The sequence below is a fragment of the Dipodomys merriami genome, unplaced genomic scaffold, assembly GCF_024711535.1.
Source record: "Dipodomys merriami isolate MVZ:Mamm:240054 unplaced genomic scaffold, mDipMer1.0.p SCAF_103, whole genome shotgun sequence".
Lineage (NCBI taxonomy): Eukaryota > Metazoa > Chordata > Mammalia > Rodentia > Heteromyidae > Dipodomys > Dipodomys merriami.
Genome location: NW_027202305.1, coordinates 2,755,267 through 2,779,455, shown reverse-complemented (window position 1 = coordinate 2,779,455; position 24,189 = coordinate 2,755,267). Strand labels below are relative to the sequence as shown.

At 52.6% G+C, this 24,189-nt stretch overlaps 3 protein-coding genes across 3 annotated transcripts; 2 read left to right on the top strand and 1 right to left on the bottom strand.

The window, feature by feature from the left end:
- Positions 1-7,640: 7,640 nt before the first annotated feature.
- LOC138809552 (transmembrane protein 225-like) lies at positions 7,641-10,195 on the bottom strand. The gene is made up of 4 exons (XM_069996189.1): positions 9,842-10,195; positions 9,157-9,306; positions 8,770-8,904; positions 7,641-8,152 (listed from the first exon to the last, which is right to left on the bottom strand). Exons 1-4 carry the CDS (start codon positions 10,014-10,016, stop codon positions 7,920-7,922), a joined length of 693 nt encoding a protein of 230 aa, XP_069852290.1. The 5' UTR covers positions 10,017-10,195; the 3' UTR covers positions 7,641-7,919.
- A 6,463-nt stretch (positions 10,196-16,658) lies between these two features.
- Positions 16,659-17,594, top strand: LOC138809545 (olfactory receptor 8D4-like). Its single transcript, XM_069996176.1, has one exon. It carries the CDS (start codon positions 16,659-16,661, stop codon positions 17,592-17,594), a length of 936 nt encoding a protein of 311 aa, XP_069852277.1.
- A 5,405-nt stretch (positions 17,595-22,999) lies between these two features.
- Positions 23,000-23,944, top strand: LOC138809540 (olfactory receptor 4D5-like). The gene has a single exon (XM_069996162.1). It carries the CDS (start codon positions 23,000-23,002, stop codon positions 23,942-23,944), a length of 945 nt encoding a protein of 314 aa, XP_069852263.1.
- Positions 23,945-24,189: the final 245 nt, after the last annotated feature.

The window sequence follows — 24,189 nt, the reverse complement described above, 5'->3', positions numbered from 1 at the left end:
GAGCGGCGCGGGCGCCCGGCGCGTCGGAACACGTGGGGCCTATGCGCCCGGAACCGGAAGCCGCCGCTCGCCCCGCCTCCCGGCCGCCCCGGGGCCTCTCTAGGCCGCGGGAGGGCGGCTCCGCTCGGTGACCCGCGGAGGGGCGGGGCCCGCTGGGTGCGCTCCCCGCGAAGTCGGTCGCGGACCCCGGCCTCGCGGCTCCCGGCGCCGGGGCCGGCGGCCAGGCGGGGCGGGCGGGGACGCGGGGCGCTCACAGCGCGCACGCGCAGAGCACGGGCGCGGGGAGGCCGCCGCTGCCCGTCTGCTCGTCGGTCTGTCCGTCTGCTTGTCGGTCTGCCTGTCTGCTCATCTGCTTGTCGGTCTGCCTGTCCGTCTGTCTCTCTGCTTCTCTGCCTGTCTGTCCGTCCCTCCGTCCGCCTGTCTGCTGCCGGCTTGCTCACTCACCACAGCGCTGCAGGTCTTCTTAGCATTTAGGATTTGCCCAGAAATTCCCATCCTGAGCCCGCGGTCCGGGACCCCACGTGGGGGGGCTGCTCTTAGAGGGGACCCCACAGCCCCCCCCATCCGCGGCGGCCCTCCGCGCTTCCGCGGTGGCTTTGGTGAGATGGCGACCTCTCCTCCCAGCGGCGCTGTGCCCGGCCGCGGCCGGCGTCTCGGATCCTCGTCCTAAATTGCGCCCAGCTTGTAACCTGAGTAACACCGTTGTTCGGGGAAATGGGTATTTTGTCTGTCTTGTTTCAAATGTAGAGGAAGCTCAGGGAAAGGGCAGTTGGGGCTCGCCCCATTTCCTCCGACAGGTGCTGCTGGTGCTGTTCTGGGTGGCCTCTGCTTTGTGCCTCTTTCCTCGGGGTCGTACCAGTGACACTTCTGCTCCTCTCTGACAATTTCTGTTACTCTTGTCCCTTAAGTCACCTTTTCTAGTTGCCACGTGCTAGCCTTCCCTTCTCACCCATGTCTTGTCTGTCGACAAGAATCTATTCATCATGACTTGAATGATGCTATTAACCCTTCCTGGTCGAGAGAATGTGTCAGGATTTCTCTTGAGAGGTAGAACCAATAAAGTCTAGAGATGAATAAAAAATAGTATTATGGAAGCTGGCTTATGCTATCATAAAGGCTGAGATATGCCGAGATCTGCCCTCATCAAGCGGAGGAGCAGGAAGTTGGTGACACAACTCAGCCCCAGGCCGGAAGCCTGGGAGCCGGGAAGCAGGGAAGGGAAGGTGCTAATCATTGAGTTCTGGCCTGTGGGGGTCAGAGAAGCAGGTGTTCCAGGACCTGGAGGGCGAAGGTCAGAGAAGCAGGTGTTGGGTATCTGGAGGGCGGGAGGGATGGGTCCCAGCTGGAGGGGGCGGGTTTGCCCTCCCTCTCGGGATGTGTGGGGAGTCCCAGTTCTGGAAAGTGGACCCTGGACCGTTGAGGAGAAGGGAGCTTCGGGGTGAGGACGCAGGCCGGCCGCCAGGAAAAGCCCTGCCACCCCTCTCCTGAGCAGTCCTGGGAGACGCCCCCGAAGGCTCCTCCCGAGTGTCAGGTCGCTGGGGGAAGCAGGCAGCCAGGAAGATGGCAGGCTGCGAGGGGAAAGCAGGCTGCTTCCAAGAAAGACCACGTCCCACCAAAAACACCATCTGAGTCAGCCATGGTTCCAGGGCACTGGCCTAAGACGGCGCCGACTGGCCACACAAGCTAAGAGCCCCAACTCCCCACTCACTACAAGTGCTGCTTTTACCTCGCCTGTAAAAGCTCTGCTGCAGCTACACTCAGGGCGACCTCTCTGATCCCGACCAGGGAGCTCGCCTGGGAGCGAACCCCAATAAACTTCCCTGTCAACCTTTTTATTTCTCTCCGTGTGGTCCTTTTCCCGCCTAAAACGTTAACTCACCACTTCCCAGGGCCCCTCCTCCTGGGGGTTATCAGTGGTCTGTTTACAGTGAGGATTTCTTCCTAGGAGTAGAAAACCTTCAGGCCCAGTTCAGGCCCAGCAGAGGGGCTGGTGCGTGGAGCCTTGGTGTCTTTCGCCAGACCTTTCCACAAGGAACTCTCAGAGGACGGCAGCCTGGGACTCATGCAGATCCCTCCCAAAACCTGCCAGGCTGCCACCCTCATCCCCCTAAGGACAGCCCATTGTCATTCCTGCGAACCACTTCCATAAGCTTTCAACCCCAGAAAATGGAACTTTTGTTGTTACTGGTTGTAGAGCTTGGACTCAGGGCCTGGCGCTGTCCCTGGCCATTTTTGCTGAAGGCTAGCGCTCTACCACTTTGAGCTACAGATCCACTGCTGGTTTTCAAGGGGTTCATTGGAGCTAAGAGACTCATGAACTTTCCCGCCTGGGCTGGCTTCGAATCGAATCCTCAGAACGCAGCCTCGTGAGTAGCTGGGGTTATTTTTACTTTGTCACTTGGCTTTGTGCATGGTGTGCACCCTATTGGAAGTGTTTTGTTTTTTTTTTTTTAAATTTTAAACCGTGTATTTCTCTCCAACTTGCAGTCCACTACTTCTCTCTTCACACCTTTCCCAGCTGACCTCTGTATGTTTGTCCCCATTACTGATTAAATAGTTGTTACTGATTAAATAGTTGTTAAAGATATTGCAGCCAAGCCTCTGCATGCAGTCCAGGATAAACACAGGGCTGCCGAAATAGTCCCTAAAAGTGACCACTGTTCACTTCCATAAACATCTGCTCTGCAGAACTTAAGCCTCCTGTCCCCTCAACAGTTTCCAAGAAAACCAAGCTTAGACTCCGCCCACCCATGGCAGGCTCAAGGTCCAACAGAAGAAATCTCTTTGGTAGGGCCTGGAAGGTTCTTTCCTTTTTTTTTTTTTTTTTGGGTCCGGTTGTGGGGCCTGAACTCTGGGCCTGGGTGCTGTCCCTCAGCTCTTCAGCTCAAGGCTAGCACTCTACCACTTGAGCCACAGTGCCACTTCCGGCTTTTTCCTTTTTGCTTATGTGGTGCTGAGGAATCGAACCCAGGGCCTCATGCATGCAAGGCAAGTGCTCTTCCACTGAGCCACCTTTCCAGCTCTGGAAGGTTCTTTCCCATTAAGCATCTAAACTCTTGTCAAAAATAAAAACAAATGAAGCCGGGCGCTGGTGGCTCACACCTGTAATCCTAGCTACTCAGGGGGCTGAGATCTGAGGATCGCAGTTCAAAGTCAGCCTGGGCAGGAAAGACTGTGAGACTCCTATCTCCAATAAACCATCAGAAAACCGGAAGTGGTGCTGTGGCTCAAGTGGTAGAGCGCTCGCCTTGAGCTGAAGAGCTGAGGGACAGCGCCCAGGCCCAGAGTTCAAGCCCCACGACCGACCAAAAAAAACAAATGAAATAAACCATATTCATAGTTATAGACATTTGGCTTTCCAATATTTGACCCCCAAGGGAACCACTCATTAAAAAATAATCCATGTCTCAAGGAAGAAATGTCTAGGCAGTTTTCAACTTTGCAATTGTTTTCATGCAAACGTTATTCTTAGAAAGGGAAGTGGAGAGAATCTCAGTGTTGTGAAATGTGCCGGGTGGTTAGAGGAGCGGGCTGTGGAGCGTGGGGAGGGCCGGGCTGGCGCTGGCGGGAGGAGGAAGGCCGCCAGGGCTCGAGCCCGGACTTCTCCTGGGTGGATTTGTGTCCTGCCTGAGGGGGGTCGAGTCCTGAAACTCGGCTGGAAGAAGCTGCAGTGCTGGAAACTTCTGGGAACCGCCTCCCCACAGCTGCAGGCAGATTGTCCTTGGCTGAGCCGAGTGGCCCCAGGGTCTCAGCTGTGGGCTGTGGGCAAGGAGGCTGCGGAGGGCTGTTTTCAATGCTAGACCTAAAAGAAACGTCAACCCTGCCTAAGAGACAGCGGGCGTGGGTAGAACTTCGCAGGAGATTAGACTGAACAACAGTTATTTTGTGAGAGTCGTGTGTGTGTGTGTGTGTGTGTGTGTGTGTGTGAATTGTGGGGCTTGAACCCGGGGCCTGGGTGCTGTCCCTGTGCTGTTTGTGCCCAAGACTGGCGCTCTACCACTTGAGACACAGCAGTTTTCAGAGAGTTTATTGGAGATAAGAGTCATATGGACTTTCCTTCCGCAGGCTGGCTTTGAACCATGATACTCAAATCTCAGCCTCCTGAGTAGTTTGGATTAGAAGTGTGAACTGCTGGTGCCCAGCCTAGAGTGTGTGTGCACGTGTGTGTGTGCGCGCGTACGTGTGCACACATGTGTGCACACTGGTAGTGGGGCTTGAACTCAGGGCTTGGGCACTGTCCCTGACCTTTTTTCAAAGTTAGTGCTCTAACACTTGAGCCCCAGCTCTACTCTGGCTTTTTTCTGGTTGATTGGAGAAGTGTCTATTTGAATTCTAACAACTTTCACAACTCTTCACCCCTATCCACCTTGAGGGGAAGGTAGAAAAAGAAATCCAGAGCTTTCCAACTGGAAAGCCACCTGGATGGCTTCAATGGATCTCTGTTACCTGGCTGTCTAAGATTCACTGGACCACTGTGGCAAGTTCATTTTCTAACTCCTTAAGCCTTTGTGAACAAGACCCAGCCCCACCCGCTTCCAGGTGAAAATTCCCGAGAGCTGCTGCTGCTCACCGCCTCACACATCTCCACCAACGCTGATACCTGGGAGAGTTTTGTTTTCTTTGGCAGATATTCACACCAACTTTGGCCCCAGCGCTTTAGAGTTTCATCTTGTGCTTGTACAACGTGATCCGTGTTCTCCGCATCATCTCCCCCATCAGCCTGAAGGGGCCGGGAGTCGCCTACGCCACTGGGAATGCTGCAAAGCAAACCCCAGTTCCTTCCTACACACAAAGCGTGGCACAGAATCTTGGGGCACCCTGTCACAGGTGGGAAAGATCTAGCCATTCATGGCGCTGTGGCCAACAGGCTCGCCCTGGGATTTATTTTCGGGCTAAAGTTTGCGAAGCACTATTTTAGCTTCGGATGAAGCTTGATCTCACCAACAACACAGCCAGTACTTGTCACTGATTGAGACAATTGGGAAAACAGAAACATATTGGCTTGCTGCTTAAAGCTCTGTTCTAAACCACGCACTGGTGGCTCATGCCTGTCATCCTAGCTACTCTGAGATCTGAGGCTCTTGGTTCAAAGCCAGGTCGGGCAGGAAAGGCTGAGACTCTTATCTCTAATTAAACTGGAAGTAGAGCTGTGGCTCAAAGTGGTAGAACGCTAGCCTTCAGCGAAAGAGCTCTGGGACGGCGCCCAGGGCTCTAAGTTCAAGCCCCATGACTGACCAAAAAAAAAAAAAAGCTCTGTTGTAGTTTGTGGAACACGATCAAAGCTCAGCGAAACTGATTCTCGCTCACTCAAGCTCCAGCCTGCCGCCCAGCTGCCCATTTCCAGAATTCCCAGGATTTTCCTCTGGTTGGGCTTTGACGTTTCTATTCTGCATTCATTGGCCTTCAGGGCCAGCTACCCTTGAGCTGCGCCTGCTTCTGTCAGTCTCTGACGGGTCCGTGCGCCCCGCCGCGTGCTCTTCCCGCCGGTGCCCGTCCTGGCCCGGTGCGTTTGCAGAGTTCCAGCACGTGGAGCACAGCGTGTGCTGTCAGGCACTGCAGGAGCCCACGAGCCGCGTGACTCCGGCCCTCACCGCAGGATGACGCCACCTGGGTCTGCCTGAGAACCTCAGACCCCCAAGGAGACGCGTTCTTTCTATGGGGCCGTTGGATAGAAGTCATTGCTGTTTGTGCTTGCTTCGTGGGATGGCAGGCTCCTTAGCGGTGTAGGACAAGTGTCTCTTGCTGTTCTGTTGCACAGTCGTGACTCCCCGTCCTGTTCCGATGGAAACCTTGGAATCTGGCAGCGTGGCTTGCTGCTGATTTCTACCTCTTGTGCACACAGGCTTCCTTTCCAGCATCAGGTCTTGGTCCTCCCCGTTTGGCTCAGGTAGCTACCCGGCTCTCGGTCTCGTCTTTAGCATCATCTCCACAGAGGAGGCTTCCCTAACAACCTTATTTAACCCTAAAACTCATCCTGCGCACCCTCTCTTCCTTTACAACCATGACCAATGCCGCACGATGGCCAATGCCAACTCTGCCCTCCGGCTGCGGGAGGCTCCCGCCCTGGATGACTATCAATGATCACTCCAGCTCCAGTCTCTTCCCAAGCTCCAAATTATGACCCAGCGGACGACTTACATCACACATCTCACAGGGACCTCCAGTTCGTTTAGTCCACCACTAACTCGGCCCTCTTGTGTTTCTTGGCTTAGCAATAATCTCCTTTTCTCAAGTACAGAGGGAGACATGATGCATCTGGAGCTGCATCTCTTTGTGCCTCACCTACCTGCTGACCACACTCTTCCTTCATCTGATGAAGAGAGGGCAAACCTTGGTGTCTTTGTCGTGGGAGAGTCCACACGACACAGTACAGCCAACAGAAAGTCTTTAATACCAGCAGTTGGGCACCCAAAAGTGCAGTCCTGGCTCCCCTTTTGGGGCTGCTTTTAAGCAAAAATGTACATCCTTGTTTGCTCAGTGGTGGAAAGTCCCTAACTGTTCTTTCCTGCAGGTGCAAACCAAGCCGAAGCGACCAAAGTGTAACGGACGTTGCTGTAGGCAGGTGTGGAGCGAGGGCAGCCGAGCCCGATTCTGTGCTTGTCTCTAAGACCTAGAAACACAAACCTAGAAACACAAACACAACAGTGGCTGCATATACCTTTAAATGTCAAACCGTAAGGCACTAGTCCCAGGAGTGGGTGCAGCCCACAAACGGGAAATGGAGAAGCCCCACCACCTCTTGAAATATTCAAGAATGCCTAGCAGGAAGCGGAAAGCTCTAACATTTCTAATATTTTCTTCTCTCTTCTTTCATTCAGAGGTGGAGACTGTGGGGCTCAGGTAAGTTGTAAACAGACAACCCAGGGGCCTAATCAGAATTAGAATTGGCGGCCTGTGAATCACTGTGGGCGGCAGTTCCTGGTTTTAAACGAGAAATGCACAAGGTAACACCTGCGGAGCCCCACTCCGGTCCCAGGGCCCCCGGTGAATGCCGGGGAGGGCAGAGAGGGTCAGGTGAGCCCCTTGGCGGCCGGGTGTCCACACCGGCCATGTGTAGAAGACGGGCGGGCAATGTCACAGAAAAGAGGGTTACAGTGATCTCTGCTGTAATGTTTATATAATTTATTTCCTGCAGTATACCAGTACAGACAGGAAGACTCCCACCCAGCACCCAGCACCCAGCACCCAGCGCCGGTGGAAGCAGATTCAGCTGCTCATGACCATGAGCAGGGGTTGCAGGGGCCCAGGTGGAGGTCAAAGGTCATGACAGCCAAGAGGATAAACGCCACTGTCCCCAAGAGGAAGCGGCTGTGTGGGGGATGCATGCTGCGAAGGAGGCAACTTTGGAGCAACAACAGAGGCGCAGCTGGGTCCAGAAGGCACGGGGACGGGGACGGAGGAAAAACAATGGGGTTTGCACACGGACACCTGCGCATCTCAGGGTGGCGCATCTCAGGTGACATTTGCTGCCGCTGTTAGTGCGTGCGTAGGTTTGCTTTAGATGTTATGACGCGTCCACAAGTGTCCACTGGATTGCCTTGTGTTCACTTCCACTTGCACCATAAAAAAGTATTCTCTACCATCATAAATCTCTGTGAAGGAGAGAGTTCGCGGTATAGCAAGTATGATTTATAGAATGTTTATTAATAGCGTGTTGCGGAAGAAACTATTGGTTTAGCCAGGATTTTATTTTTTTAATAAGCCATCTCCCAAATCTTCCTTTGTAGACTCCCAACCACTCATCGCCATTCACATAATGCCAAACACAGGATGGCTTGGAGATCTGCACAGTACACACACCACACACACACACACACACGCACACACACGCACACACACACACGCACACACACACGCACAGTGCTGTTCCCCTCTGTTGGCATGGACTGAAAGATGCAATCAACTCCCCAGATCCCAGATCACACGGCCCAGGACACGTGGCGCTCCTGGGCGCTCTGTCTGTGGGGTACGTCCTCCTCCTTGGGGTTGGTGCTGGTGGAGTGCACCCGGACAATGCTCCGGGGCACGGCCGTGTATGCGGAGATGACCTCGATGGAGCTCCTGTCCAGGGGAAGGTCCTCGTTGGACTCACGGGGCTGCAGGCAGCTGCAGTCTTGGAGGGACGGCTTGCACTGGAGGACGGAGAGGATGCCTGGGAAGCACACGGAAACCATGGCGCTGGCGACCAGCAAGGACCCCGCCCGAGCCGCGCGCCCCCCATCCCCAACCACCAACCACCAAGGACCCCGCCCAAGTCACACCCCCCGCCCCCAACCACCAAGGTGTTGGGGGCTGTTGCTCTGGTGGAGACTGGGCTGAGTAAGCGGGTTATTCTTGGAGGACAGGCTGCCGCTGGCTTGGGAAGGGCGTCGGAGGCAGGCAGGCAGAGGCTGCAGCCAGGCCTGACTTCTGGCTCTCTCCTTACAGACACTGTCCTTCCAGGTTGGACCCAGGGCCGGGGCAGCTTTCTCACTCAAGGTTAGCACTGGAGTCACAGCACTGTGTATTTCTGGTGGCTGATTGGCGTCCCAGAGCCTTTCTGTCTGAGCTGAGCTGGCTTCAGAACCCCCTCCCTTCCTCCCCCCCTCCCCGCAGGCTCTCCCCCCAGGCTCCCCCCCCCCATGATCTCAGCCACCAGTACAGCATAATACTGCGCTTTTTAAAGTCACCGTGCCGCTTTTCTTCCGCAGACACACCCCACCTTCCATCCTGTTCTCTGTCCTGGGGAGCTTGGTTCTCAGCGCTCTCCAAGCGCCCAGGGACACTCACCGCAGGTAAGGAAGAGGATGACGGTGAAGCAGGCCGCGATAAAGACCCAGGTGGGCTTGAAGCTGGAGAAGTACACGGACTGGCCCTGCTTCAGCTTCAGGTAGTACTTCACCAGGGCACAGAGCAGAAGGAAGCCTGCCATCCAGAGCAGAAGGACAGAATCCCTCCTCAGCAACTTTGGTTTCTTGACTCAAGTTTTCACCCACGCAAACCTGACTTCCCAGCCTTTCCCACCGCCCGTCTCGCCTGAGGCCCAGACCCGCCTCAGAAGCTGGGTGTACACCCGAATGGAGCGCTGAGACGGCCAGATGGCCGGACGGCCCGACGGCCGCAGCCTGGGGCTCAGAGCCTGCACTCCGCCCCCCACGAGGGGTGCCCGGAAGTTACCTGTGAAGAAACTGAGGAAGGCAATGGTGAGGTGGATGCATTTGTTCTGAGGAAGCATGGAGGTGAACTGCAGACCCATGACCAAGTTAATGTGGAAGGACAGGCCAAGGACCACCATGAGCATCATCCTGACCGCCTCCAGGCCGGCTGCTGCAAAGCAGAAGCTGTACTGAGAGAAGGACAGCTATTTCTTCTACCCTGGGCCCACCAACGTCTGGGCAAGGACGGGGACGGGGTGAGCGAAGGGTGGGAAGAAGAGGGGATGAGGGAATTAGAAGAGGTTGCTCTTGGTCTCAGGGTCCTTATAAACCTCGTCTCCTCTCCTTTTCTGAGAATTCATTACTATTCAATACCGTCTCTTCCATCTCGTCTCATCCAGAAGCAGAACCGTCTGTTTCTCTTCTTGCCGCCCCCCCTCACCCCTCCTCTCTCATTCTAGTTGTGTTCATCACCCTGCCAAGGCTTCTCGATGCCCAGTGACTGAGACTAAATGCTTCCCATCGTTCTCCCCGGCATGCCGACGGTGAGACGTAGGAGTCTGAATTGCCTCGATGGTCGTGGCGGTGGGCACACGGCTGCCCCAGGAGGCGGCCCCAGGAGTTTTGGGGGTGAACGGAGGTGAGGGAGGTCCAGGGGAGATGGAGCCCTCCTCTCCACCCAGCCCTGTACACGGAAGAGTCCTGACCTGGCCAAATGGCAGTGCAACACATCATCCAGGGACTGTGGCTAATCTTGTTCTTTTTTATTTTGGGAAGCAACTCAACCCATTCCTCCATGATGAGGCTGATCACCATCAAGGTTAAGGCCCAGGAGGAGAAGAGGATGTTGATGGTCTGGATATTCCTGTTCTTTAGGACCATCGCAAGAGGGGGTGTCTAGCTGAGGCCACCACCAACACTTCATATGTCTCTTCTTTGGTCTGACTGCTCGCAGGGAGAGGGGGAAACTCGGGGCTTTAGTGACGGCGGAAGCATGGGTAGTGGCGGAAGCTGAAGTCGGGTTTGGAACGGAAGCGCCCCTCACACCACCCCTTTATTGAGAGAGGCCTGTCGTCAGGGCTACGAACCGCCTCGGAATTGCCTACTGCTTTGACCTTCGACCCTGGAGCCTGGGGCAGGGGAAGGACCAAGGTGCTCAGGGATCCTGAGAGAGCCAATCAGATGCTGAGAAGGGTCAGAGGCCACAGATGGAGAGAGTTACCAGATACAGGGGAAGCAGAGGCCTTGAAGACACAAGCTCCATTACAGAGGTCCTGTTTGCGTTGTTCGAATGGCTGGACCGATAGTTGGTGGGGTCCTCAGATACTCCAAGATCAGCACGAGGAAGAATCATGGAGCCAGAACTGCAGAAGGAAACACCGAATAAACATGGGTGCTTTCTAGGCAGGTCAGGAAAAAGACCAGGGCCTTGAAGACTGGAGAATACACTCAATGCGTTGCCTGGAGTGTTATTGTCAGGACCGACGCTCATCTCTTGCCAGAGTTGCCTTCATAGTTTGCAGAGAAGTCGTTGGGATTTTTTGGGTTCCATGGTGTCATGGCATACAGCAGGGTCCCTGGAACACACGGAGCACACAGTAGGTACACACGGAGCACACAGTAGGTACACGCAGTAGGTTCAGAGCAATACCCAGGCAACCATCTCCGAAACGCCTCTCTCGCCCGTTTCCCTGATTCCCGAATGGGTTCTTTCACTGCCTTCACCACGCCACGCCGCCTCTCCGACCTCTTCCACACCTTTTATCACCGTTGTGTTTTCTTTTTTTTTTTTTTTTTTGTCGGTCGTGGGGCTTGAACTCTGGGCCTGGGCGCTGTCCCTCAGCTCTTCAGCTCAAGGCGAGCGCTCTACCACTTGAGCTACAGCGCCACTTCCGGTTTTCTGGTGGTTTATTGGAGATAGGAGTCTCACGGTCTCTCCTGCCCGGGCTGGCTTTGAACTGCGATCCTCAGATCTCAGCCTCCTGAGTAGCTAGGATGACAGGCGTGAGCCACCAGCGCCCGGCCATTGTGTTTTCTTGATCTTTCCCATTTCTTTAAACACATAGGATATTTAATCTCAAGGCTTTATAGTTAAGAAAACGGACTCGAACGAACTGAGCGGAAGTGGAGGTGAGTCGGTGCCGCAATGGAGGGAATCTGAGCCAAGCCCCCTGGTGTGCTGGGTCCCAGAATCTCCCAGAATCTTCCAGAATCTTCACGGATAGAGGCAAGAAAGCCAAGCTGTGAGACTGGGCACCGTTTGGCCCTGAGTGCCATGTGTGCGTGGAGGTTTCTCTTCTGACTCCAGTGTCTGAACTCTCAGCAACCGCACATGTCGCAGTCAGGACCCTGGCCGCGGTGGGAGAAGCTTCCAGGACTCCCATGTCAACCCCAGCTTACCGCAAGCTCTGCCGGCTGCCTGGGAATCTGTCCTCTATGCTTTGACCTCCTGACTGGACAAGGACATTTGCAGCTCAATCAATGATATTCTTCTGCATTGATTTTTGTTTGTTTGTTTGTTTGTTTTTTTGTCTGGTCTGGGCCTGGGCGCTGTCTCTGAGCTCTTTCACTCAAGACTAGTGCTCTACCACTTGAGCCACAGCGCCACTTCCTGCTTTTTCTGTGTATGTGGGACTGAGGAATCGAACCCAGGGCCTCATGCATGCTAGGCAAGTGCTCTACCACTGAGCCACCTTCCCAGCCCAAGAACTGTAATTTTTATGTCTAACATCAACAAGGAAACCTTGACTTAGAGAGATTTGATGCCCAAATGCTGCACACAGATAATAAGTAGCAGATGTGGGCCTAACACCTCCAGAGGATGAAAAGCCTGTGCGTGCATTCTCTGTCTCTTTGTCCACTTGTTACATCCAGGCTTGGCCATCAGGTTATTAAGGTCTTCAGGAGAGCTGCAGTGGGCAGGCTGACACAGGATCACGTCACCTAAGCCCGGAGGGCTTCGTGGGGCTGGGCGGTGTGGAGTCCCCGGGCACTGTGTAGGTCGCTAAAGAGTTTACCCTCCCGCCGGCTTCTGGAGAAGTCGGAACTAATATTGTGGCATTAATGATGGCAAGATTCACTTGTGGATCATGGGACCTAGTCCCTTCTGAGACCATTAAAGCGTTCCCTAAATGCCACGCGCTCTGGGGACTGTGCGGAGAAGGGAGCTGCTGTTGTGCACGCCGGTGCCCGCCCCGCTGTGAGCCAGACCGCGGCCGAGCGGGCCGGCCTGGGCCCGGAGGCCGCCGCCGACACTGGGCCGAGCAGGCCGGCCTGGGCCCCGAGGCCGCCGCTGACCACTGGGATTTCCTGGGGTGGAACAGTTTGTCCCGGACGCTCAGCAGACCCTGTTACCTTGTATAATGTCTAAATCAGATTGATTCAATTGATTCAAACATCGTTCCTTTATGCTCTAATCTTCCACAGCCTTCTCTTCTAACTGCAAAATGCGCGTTTCTTTACTGTTACTAGAACATTCTCCCTTACAGTAGCACCCAGAAATTCTTCTTCCATCTTCCCTTGGCCTGCCTTCCCAGGCCTCTCCTCCCACTTTCCCCGGCTCTGGTGACAGCCGTTGTCCCCCTTGTATTTGGTGATACTGGGGACTGAACTCAAGGCTTCACACTCGCTAGGCAGAGACGCTACCTCTTCAGCCATACCTTCAGACTGTTTGCGAATTATTTTTACTTACTTTTTACTTACTTTACTTACTGGGGCTGAACTGGATGCTGTCCCCGAGCCTCTCTGTGCTCAAGGCTAGTGTTTTACCACTTGAGCCACAGCGCTGAATCTGGCTTTTTCTGAGTGATTCACTGGAGATAAGAGTCTCACAGACTTTTCTGCCTGGCCTGGCGTTGAACCTTGATTTTCAGATCTCAGCCTCCTGAGAGCTAGGATTACAGGTGTGGGCTTTGGCGCCTGGTACATTGACCGTTTTTTGAGATAGGGTATTCTTTTGTGCCCAGGCCAACCTGGGCTATGATCCTCCACCTGAGCCTTCCTGTGTCTTGCTCCCCGTCCACTGGTTGAGACAGAGTCTTGCAAACATTCATAATTTCACTCCTCTTCTTGTACCACGTCCTCATCATGCGCAGGTGATTTCTTTCCATGAACCAGCTGTCTCACCTGGGGATTGCTTTGCTGCGTCTTCAGGTGGTTCTTTCTCAGAGGGACAAGAACACAACCCGCCCTGACCGAAACAGAACACGACGGGGCCGTGTGTGCGGCAGAAAGCATGAATTCCCCCTGAGGTCGGCCATGGGGCCTGCCAGGCCCTCGGAGCACAGGGGAAACGGTCCCTTGTTTCAACAAGCTTCCAAACGCCAGCGAAGACCACGGCGTCCGTGGCGGTGCTGGGAGGAGGTCGGCACAAAGATGGCAGTCCCACAGCACTTTCCCAAAGAACAGATTGGTTGGAGAGCATGTTTAACACCCACACAATACAAGTAAGAGCCGGGTTTCATTCGCCTTTGCTCTAATCCCAGAAATTTTGGTTTTAACCCGGTAGGTACTTTGTAGCTGAGGATGAGGTACTATGAAATAATCTCACAATTTTCCCCATGGATAGATTGAAATTCAGCTGTTTGCTTCTGAAAATTGGGGGATTTTTTTTTTAAACAAAAGTACGTATGTTTACTTCCAGGGTACCAGGAATGGTTCATCTAAAGATGGCCGGGTCTACCAGATGTCCTGGAGAGCCCGCCCCAGGTCTGGGGTGGGGTCCAGGGATTCTTGCTACTATTGGTTTCCATGGTTACCAGGCACTAGAAACATTGAGTCTTTTCTTCTCAAGGAGCCATTCCCAAAGTTCTTCATGCAAATCTTTATTTTCTATTTCTCAGTTCCTCTGCTTGTAACCTTAGCTACACTTGACTGTCCCTTTCAGATCTCCTCAGGTACTTCTCTCCACTAGTAAAGTCTCAGTTTTAAATCAGTCATTCCATAGAGGGAGTCTTTATAGCAACCAGCCCGGCGCTGAGCTCAGACGGCGCAGCACTGGGCACTGCCCCCTGCACTCCACAGACTCCAGGACACATCGGCTCCCGCGTGAGGGACGTTCTGAAGGGCCTCACGCGGAGCTTCTTGCAGTGTGTCTAAGCGATGGTAGAAGTCCCAGGTGGCCGGCCAGCCTGGGGACAGTGCCTACAGTACCGTCTTACGTCAGACCTCAGGAGACAAAGACCCTCAGGGACTACTGGTTGTCTTCTTATTTCTAGGAATAAAAGACCCAGGTCCTTGTTACCTGCAGCTCTACAGATACTTTTCAAGCAAGGCATATTTACACACGTTAGGAGAAGAAGGTGGGTTTCAGAGTTATGATGCTTATCTTGTAGGAATATTACAATGGATTCTAAACTTCACTCCTCAGTGCCCACAGGAATCCTGCACATTTGCACCCCGCTGAGTCACCGGAACAGAAGGAACTGGCCACCGTGCCTCCCCTGGACAGGTGTGGGTTCCATTACGGTCTGTTCACACTTATTTACTTTGCACAGCAATGCCTTAACTGTTTATTACTCACTATTATTTACTTTTTTTTTTTTTTACAGACTGAAACACAAAACTCACAGAGTCTGTCATGAGTTGACTGTTACACTGTAAGACTTAACTGGGGCTGGACAGACTCTCATGACTTACATGTAGTTCAGTGCTTTCCTGCCACCCATGCACTCCTGGGACAACTGAGATTTCATGTATATATATATATTCACATTCTAACCTTTTGCTGTCTGAGCGTACAGCACTAGCTGTTGGGCCCGAGTGAGTCTTCAGAGTGTGGCTAGTTCAGCTGGTGCTGCTGTCAATATAAAATACAGCATGCGTGTCAGGACCGGCCTCTTCTGCAAAACATTGCAAAATACCTCATTATAATTCTTCTATTGTGTACACGTTGAAGTGGTATTTTGAATATAAATTAAATAAAACATATTATTAAAATTAATTCCATCTGTTTTTAATTTTTTAAATTAGGCTCATAGAACATTTTATGTTGTTTACTTTTGTTAACATGTATTGTCCCAAAGGGATTACATGATGATATTTCTGTGTGTGTGTGTGTGTGTGTGTGTTTGTGTGTAATTTTAAAAGTCTGTCACAGTGTTTAAAAATAACCTGCTTTAAAATGGCTAAAAATACATTGGCTCTGAATCAAGGCTGAATCAATGTAGTAGAAAAGTTTGACTAAGGGGCTGGGAAGGTGGCTCAATGGTAGAGCACTTGCCTTGCATGCTTGAGGCCCTGGGTTCAATTCCTCAGCACCACATAAGAAAAAAGCCAGAAGTGGCGCTGTGGCTCAAGTGGTAGAGTGCTAGCCTTGAGCTGAAGAGCTGAGGGACAGCACCCAGGCCCAGAGTTCAGGCCCCACGACCAGACCCCCCCCCCCCCAAAAAAAAAAAAAAGAAAAGAAAAGTTTGACTAAAAAAGTTTTGGCCTTAGTCTAGTTGCATATCCTTTAGTATCTGGTTAAATAGACACGGCTTATTACTGCTCTGTGCGAGTGTGTGCATATATACACACGTGTGTGCATGTATATGTGTGTGGGTGCTCATGGGCGTGTATGTATGTATGCACTGGGGCTTGAACTTAGGATCTCAGCTCTTGTTCAGCTTTTTTATTCAAGGCTGGTGTGCTCCATTTGAGCCACATCTCTACTTCTAGCTTTTTGTTGTTTAATAGGAGATAAGAGTCTCTCAGATTTGTCTGCCTTGGCTGGCTTCATATGGAGATTCTCAGTTCTCAGCCTTCTGAGTAGCTAGGGTATTACAGGTGTGGGCCCCTCACAGCGGCTACTAGTGCTCATTTTTATGTCTTAAGTCAAGCTTTTTATAACATTTCTATCTAAAACACAACACAATGTGTTGTTACAAGCTATTTGACATACACAACACCTGTGGTATCTCTGAATTCAGAGATAGTTAACAAAATGCTGGAATATAAAACTTGTACAACTCCTACCCTTGATCCAGGAAGGCTTTTGCTGAGAGCATTTTCCAAGTCAGGCCTTGCATGAACCTGGAATGCTTTCTGGTCCCGAGAAAGAGGGTCAGGGGAGGAAACAAGCAAGAAGGAAGACGATTTCACATCGAGGGGAGAATAACCGAAAACGACCCCTCCAACTAGCGTGCAGGACTCTGGTTGAAATGCCGGAGCCGGCATTGTGTGCTTTGCCACGTGGCTGGGGCCGTGGCTCAGAGCAGCGAGGTCCGATAGGCATCTGCCACCCGCTGCCCCGGACGCGGCGGTGGGAGGATCTCCATTCAAAGCCTTCTCTGGGCGAAGTGAGAATCTACCTAAAAAAGAAAGCAACAAGGGCTCGGGGTGTGATAGGACTACTGGTGATACACGGTGATAGACTACTGGTGGCACTGGCTTGCCTAGCCAGCCCTGGGTCCTGAGTTCAAATCTCCAGTAACACTCAGTATTTTTCTGGCTGGAATGCCTGGTCCTGGGGAACTGGGGGCAAGCTGGAAGTCCACCCGTCTAACCCGACTCTTCCTTTCTGCTCCGTAGATTTCGTGGGGGAGCATGGGTGTACACAATCACTCCGTGGTGACTGAGTTTCTCCTTTTGGGACTCACGGAGCAGCCCGAGCTCCAGCGGCCCCTCTTCTGCCTGTTCTTCGGGGTTTACGCCGTCACCGTGGTGGGAAACCTGGGCTTGATGGCCATTATCAAGTGCAGCCCTCAGCTCCACACGCCCATGTACTGCTTCCTCGGCGCCCTGTCCTTCATCGACCTCTGCTACTCCTCGGCCGTCACCCCCGGGATGCTGGCGGGGTTTCTAGGCAGGGGCAGGACGATCTCGTATTCGGGATGCATGGCTCAGCTCTTCTTCTTCTGCCTGTTTGTCATCTCCGAGTGCTACATGCTGGCGGCCATGGCCTACGATCGCTACGCGGCCATCTGCCACCCCCTGCGCTACGGCGCCATCATGTCCCCCCGCCTCTGCTTTCTGCTGGTGGCTGCCGTCTTCTCCGTGGGCCTCGTCGACGTGGCGATTCACGGAGGCTGTATCCTAAGGCTGTCTTTCTGCAGCTCAAACACCATTAGGCATTATTTCTGTGACATCGTCCCCCTGATAAAGCTCTCCTGCTCCAGCACGGCCGTGGACGAACTTCTGATCTTTGTCATCGGTGGGTTTAACATGGGAGCCACCAGCCTGACCATCGGCACATCCTACGCCTTGATCCTCGCCAGCATCCTGCGCATCCATTCCCAAGAGGGCAGGGCCAAAGCCTTCAGCACCTGCAGCTCCCACCTGACCGCCGTGCTCGTCTTCTACGGGTCTCTCATGTCTATGTACCTCAAGCCTGCGTCCAGCACCTCCGCCCTCCAGGAGAAGGTGGCCTCTGTCTTCTACACCACGGTGATCCCCATGCTCAACCCCCTCATCTACAGCCTGAGGAACCAGGACGTGAAAAAGGCCCTGGTGAAACTTACGCGATGCCAGGTGTCTTCGTAATGGGTGGCTCTGTGTGAGGATCTGTTAGCACAGTCGTGAGCGTGCTGGTCGGCGGGTGATTTTTTATGGAGCCCAGATACTATATTCAATTTAGGGATGTGTGTGTTCAGGTTGCTGAACAGACGCCCACGCGAGATCCGTGTGCTAGGATGCAACGCGTGCGGAAGCGTGGAGGGTAGCATGTATTCAAAATGTAATGTTTCATTTCACTGCTGCGATTGAACACTGATCCTTGGCACTTAGTTTCCTGAATCCCGGCCCCAAAGGAGTAAAGCCTAACTTTGGTGTGTGGCATAGTCATACGAGGAAAAGACAAGCACACACGCATGACTTTCTAAAGAACATTTCTCTTACGGAAACCTGTGTAAGAAATTCGAGACAGTGTGAGGCAGCCCCTTCAAAAATGTTTCTAATAAACGTGGAAGACGTTTTTACACTGTGTAATGTTAAAGGACTTATTAAAGGGTGGTGTTCTGTTAAAGCAGAATTCTTCGGCGAAGACTCAGCACGAAGGAAAGCTGGTGTGGTCTCGGGGAGTGCATTTGATATCTGGAAACCCAAAGATAGGACTTAGGCCAGGTGCCCGTGGTTCACGCCTGCCATCCTCGCTACTGGGAGGCTGAGATCTGGGAATGGAGGGGACGGGTGGGGTTGGGACAGGCAGGAGAGAGTGACGGAAGGGGCGACAGTGACCAAAATGCATTGTACTCATAAATGACACATGGCATTGTAACTCCCTCGTACAACTACTTAAAAATAACAAAAGCACAGGGGGTTAAAAACCCAGGCATAAAAGCTGAGAAGAGATTTAAAAGAAAAAATGCTTTCCTAACAACACAAGAACCCTCTAAACTTCTACCGCAGGCTGGGGTTGATCTCAAGGATCAAGGCAAGAAGGAAATGTGGCTGAGGAGGCATTGGAGGTCCCAGGACAGAGCCCGTCCCAAAGACAAGGTATTTTTAGAATAGCATTTTGTTGTTATCTTTAAGGACTTGTACAATTTCAAGTCAGGTTGTGAGTATAATGTGCAAAAGCAAATTAAAACATTAACTTGCATTCCTCTCTTTCTTCCCCTTTCCTCCCCCATCCCTGGTCTGCCTTTCCTTTACCTCTTTCTCTCTTTACCTCTGTCTCTGTCTCTCTTCTTTCTCTCCCCTAAGGAAATTATTAAAACACTAGCTAACCATAAGCAAAAGAAACAGTTTGCTTATTTCCAACAAATGATGAGGAATTTGCCCCACAGGCAAAAAGATATGTTCACCCTCAATCAGAATTAAGGTATTTATTAAAGCCAGCACGTCAGAAAGCAGTTGAAGCTGATGTGGAGCTTGGTAGTTATCGGTGGCAAGAACGTGTTAAAATACCCACATTGGGGGAAGGTGGCTCAGTGGTAGAGCGCTTGCCTTGCATGCATGAGGCCCTGGGTTCGATTCCTCAGCACCACATAAGCAGAAAAAGCCGGAAGTGGCGCTGTGGCTCAAGTGGTAGAGCGCTAGCCTTGAGCTGAAGAGCTGAGGGACAGCACCCAAGTCCACGTTCAGGCCCCACGACCGGAAAGAAAAGAAAGAAAGAAAGAAAAATCAAATTGATGTGTTTTTGAACTAGCTGGCTGGCTGGACTTTTTCTTTTCTTTTCTTTTTCCTTTTTAAAAAAAACTCTGCACTTAGACCTTTGATCTGTAAGGTAGGTGGGTTTAAAAAAAAGATTGAGCCCAAAAGAAAGATAGGATAAAAGCAGTTTGGAGACGAATAATTAAAGCAGAACTGTTCATCTTTTGCAGGAGGAGGTGGTGGTGTGGTCCCCAGGGAGGGCGGTTAATTTATTCCCCAGGGACGGCTTCCTTGGGTCACTGCCCTGGCCCAGGCAGTCCCTGGGGACGGGGGGGGGGTAGGAGAGCCCCACGTTTGCCTGCCCACACCCCACATTTCCCTCCCGCTCCGTCAATAACCCTGTGTGCTTAAGCTCACCGATTCCAGTCCCAGAGCCCTCTCCAGGGCTCACCTATGTGACCAGAATTTACATCCGTAAGACAGCCATGGCGCTGCTGGGCGCAGACGGCTGCAGGTGAGTCACAGGGACCTCACGCGAGGCTTCACCTCCCCCGTTCCTGGAGCCGGCCACGCCCACAGCCATCCACGCACGCACTGCATCCTTTGGAGCTCACTGACCTTGAGGACCCCGTGTGTCCTTGAACCCCACTGAGCTCCCATTCTGAGTGGCTGTGGGTGGCCCTTCCACTTCCGGGATACAGAAGAAGATGAAAGTTAGACCAGGGGAATAGAAGTGCACGTCCACTGAAGTAGGGCACTTGGAGGAGAGATTTAAAGCTCCGTGTGGCTGAGGGTGATTCCTACGCTATAGATGGAGACTAACCGGCTCCTGAGATGCCACAGCTAGGAAACACTAAAGCCTAGATTTCATTCTTGACTTCCCAGTGCAGATACCCTATCTGATGCAGGGCCTGCTTCTCGGGAGCTGGAGCTGGGACGTGACCGCCCTTTATCCGCTCTCCTCCTACTGTCCTGTCTCTGGACCTATTTCTAGCCAGGCATCTTTATTTTTTATTTTTTTTTGGGTCCGGTCATGGGGCCTGAACTCTGGGCCTGGGCGCTGTCCCTCAGCTCTTCAGCTCAAGGCGAGCGCTCTACCACTTGAGCCACAGCGCCACTTCCGGTTTTTTTCTTTTTGCTTATGTGGTGCTGAGGAATCGAACCCAGGGCCTCATGCATGCAAGGCAAGTGCTCTACCACTGAGCCACCTTCCCAGCCCCCCTTGCAGTTTCTTAACCTGCACTTTCCTTCAAAACCATCCCTGTCTGCCCTGATTCTGACAAGAAACTTCAAGATTTAGCCAAAGTGTCACTGCCTGGCATTCTCCAGGCCCAGGCTCCACGCTTTGCACTTGTGTCTGATCTCATGTCTCACTTGAAGGGTAAAATGTTAGTATTCTGTTTAAGTTTTGAAGCAGCAAGGCAGGCACTGGTGCCCACAATTTGCCCACCTCCTCCTCCTCTTTGAGATAAAGTCTATATTACTACATAGCACAGGCTGGTGACTCTTCGTATTCAGTTCTATTATTCTTTTTTTGGGGGGGGTCCGGTCGTGGGGCCTGAACTCTGGGCCTGGGGTCTGTCCCTCAGCTCTTCAGCTCAAGGCTAGCGCTCTACCACTTGAGCCACAGCACCACTTCCAGCTTTTTTTTCTGCTTATGTGGTGCTGAGGAATTGAACCCAGGGCCTCAGGCATGCAAGGCAAGTGCTCTACCACTGAGCCACCTTCCCAGCCCTCAGTTCCAGTATTCTTATGATGGTTAGTATTCTCTGCATTATACAAAATATTGAGAGACTAACTGATCCCCTGATTGGAAGAAGTCACACACGTATGCACAGAATTGCACTTAGAAATGTGTGCTGAAGGAGGGGGTGGGGGGGAGTGGGATGGGAAGGGGAAACAAAGGAGGAGGCAACCATGCTTGATGAGAAATGTACTCATTACCTTGCCCATGTAATTGTAACCCCTCTGTATGGTATTTTCACAATAAAAAAAAAAAAAAAACCAGAAATGGTGTTGAAGACAAAGCTCTCATGCCAATAGAAAATAGAAAGTCACACATTTCTAGGATTGAGACATAATGACTTTGGAGCTTTATTGAATCAAGGAAGGTTTTAGCCATGATGAGTTCAAGTCTGAGCTCTGTGCGCAGTCTAATCTGTCACAGTGAATTGCTGAAACCAGGCTAGAGCTGGAAGGACACTGTGTGTGTGTGTGTGTGTGTGTGTGTGTCTCTGTGTGTGTGTGTGTGTGTGTGTGTGTGTGTGCGTGCACCTGCTCGCGTGCACACACACACACAGACAGACACACTTTTCACATTTTGCCTTTTTTGGTATTTAAAGTATCTCAGTGAGGCAAATAGGTTTCCTGCTATCATTTACATACAGGAAAACTCCAGTGACAGAGCTCAGCTAACTGCTCCAGTGTTACACACTGCAGTGCGAAGCCAGCCTAGGATCCAGGCTCTGGCTACAGGAAGATTTTCTTTTATCCGCGTCCTTATGAACTTTTATCTTTTGTCTTTTGGACAACAACCATTCTGATGTGCAATTCTTTAATGATTAGTGGTGCTGGGCATTTTTTCATATGGTTATGTTTGGCAATTTGTCTTCTTTTGAGAAATGCTTTTTCAGGTTCTTTGTTTTTAATCAGGTTTATTTTGTTGCTATTGATTTATTTGAGATTTTTAAAAAAACATATTTTGGATATGAATCTCTCATTAGGTGATGGTTTAAGGATATATCTGTGTGTAGGTTATTTTATTCAGAGAATGAGTAGTATGTTTCATCATGTCTCTAGCTTCCGTATTCTGCTACTTTACTGAATTCCAGATTAGGCAAGTGCTCTACCTACTGAGCCACGCCCCAATTATAGATAGGGTTTCATGGTTTTGCTCAGGTCAGACACAGTCTGTGTCTGCTTTGGCCAGGCATAGCTGGGACCACGCTGCATCACCACACTCAGCTTCTTTTCTGTTTTTCCCTTCCAGATAGGGTCTTGTGTTGTTCACGCTGTTCTCAACTGCTCTGCAGCCGAGCTGACCTTAACTCCTAGGCCTCCTGCTAGGGCCTCCACAGAGCCACACCCAGCTCTCTTTCACATGTTTCCTTGACTAAATTTAGAGAAAACAGTAGTTTTTTCACTCATCATGAAACATAAGGGCAGGGCTGGGAAGGTGGCTCAGTGGTAGAGTGCTTGCCTCGCATGCATGAGGCCCTGGGTTTGATTCCTCAGCACCATGTAAACAGAAAATGCCAGAAGTGGCGCTGTGGCTCAAGTGGTAGAGCACTAGCCTTGAGCTGAAGAGCTGAGGGACAGTGCCCAGGCCCAGAGAGAGTTCAGGCCCCATGACCGACCATAACTAAATAAGTAAATAAACAAAGTAAAACAAACTATAAGGACATTGTTTTCTATTTTGCTGTGGTATCCATGACTTTGCATCATTTTAAAGCTAAAACAAACAACAAGGAGAACACAAGTTCTGAGCTACCCCGGAAGTGGGATAGGATGCTGGGCAACTTGTGGTTTTGTTGTTTTATAAAGCAGATGATGATCAAGCACTGCAGGGAAAGTCTGCATCCACAGGGATGTGCAGGGATCCACCAGGGTCTTCTGTGTTTGCTTACACCAGGCACCGCGTCCTGTAGAGCCGGTGCCAGCCGGTGCCAGCCGGTGCCAGCCGCCTCCTGGTGAGGGAAGCAGCAGGCCCCTTGGGAGCGGAGGGTTGAAGAGAGGACGGCGCTGCTCCTGATGCGTCCTGGAAGTGTGCAGCGCTCTTGGCACACACGTCCCTCCGTCCATCCGTCCATCCATCTGTCCGTCCGTGTTCCTCGGCGGGGTCACCCACCGGGCAGATGAACCCAGCCAACCATTCTCGGGTGACGGCGTTCGTCCTCCTGGGGCTGTCTCGGGAGCGGGAGCCCCGGCTCCTCCTCTTCCTGGTCTTCTCAGCCGTGTACCTCGTGACGGTGGCTGGCAACCTCCTGATCGTGGCGGTGGTGGCCGCCCAGCCCCGCCTGCACACCACCATGTACTTCCTCCTGGGCAACCTTTCCTTCCTGGACTTCTGCTACTCCACCGTCACCGCTCCGAGGATGCTGGTGGACCTGCTCTCGCACAACCCCACCATCTCTCTGGGCGCCTGCCTGACCCAGCTCTTCTTCTTCCACTTCATCGGCGGCATCAAGATCTTCCTGCTCACGGTCATGGCGTATGACCGCTACGTGGCCATTTCCCAGCCTCTGCGCTACACCCTCCTGATGAACCAGACCGCCTGCGGGCTCCTGGTGGCGGGCTCCTGGCTGGGCGGCTTCGTCCATTCCATCGTCCAGGTGGGGCTCACTGTCCACCTGCCCTTCTGCGGTCCCGACCGGCTGGACAACTTTTACTGTGACGTGCCCCAGCTCATCAAGCTCGCCTGCAGCGACACTTTCGTCTTAGAGCTCCTGATGGTGTCCAACAACGGGCTGGTCACGCTGCTGTGTTTCCTGCTGCTGCTGGGGTCCTACACGGCGCTGCTGCTCATGCTGCGCGGCCGGGCGCGGGAGGCCCGCGGGAAGGCCCTGGCCACCTGCGCCTCGCACGTCGCCGTGGTGACGCTCATCTTCGTGCCCTGCATCTACATCTACGCCAGGCCTTTCCGGACATTCCCCATGGACAAGGCGGTCTCCGTGCTCTACACAGTGGTCACGCCCATGCTGAATCCCGCCATTTACACCCTGAGGAATAAGGACATGATCCTGGCCATGAAGAAGCTGTGGGGGAGGCAGGAGGGGCGCCCGGGTCACTCAGAACACTGAGCTCCAGACTGGAAGACGCAAAGCAAGGCTGCAGCGTGCAGACCTGTGTCAGAGGAGCTGCAGGGCGCAGAGTCCACGGGGCATGGCGGGGGGGCGGGGGGCGGGGGGTCCTGACCTCGCTTTGTGGACACAGAGTACACTTGAGAAGCTTGGAATGTGTGTGTGCGCGTGTGTGTGCATGAGCGTGCGTGTGCACATACATCAGTATTGGCACTTGAACTCGGGGCCTGGGCGCTGTCTTAGGC

What these genes read in the sequence shown, in the direction of transcription:
- LOC138809552 (XM_069996189.1), bottom strand. Translation starts at nt 10,016, where the DNA reads ATGGTCCTAAAGAACAGGAATATCCAGACCATCAACATCCTCTTCTCC. An exon ending in TTGCACTGCCATTTGGCCAG is followed by an intron (nt 9,307 to 9,841) that starts GTCAGGACTCTT and finishes TCTGCTTTGCAG; the next exon opens with CAGCCGGCCTGGAGGCGGTC. An exon ending in CATCCTCTTCCTTACCTGCG is followed by an intron (nt 8,153 to 8,769) that starts GTGAGTGTCCCT and finishes TGTGCTTCCCAG; the next exon opens with GCATCCTCTCCGTCCTCCAG.
- LOC138809545 (XM_069996176.1), top strand. Translation starts at nt 16,659, where the DNA reads ATGGGTGTACACAATCACTCCGTGGTGACTGAGTTTCTCCTTTTGGGA.
- LOC138809540 (XM_069996162.1), top strand. Translation starts at nt 23,000, where the DNA reads ATGAACCCAGCCAACCATTCTCGGGTGACGGCGTTCGTCCTCCTGGGG.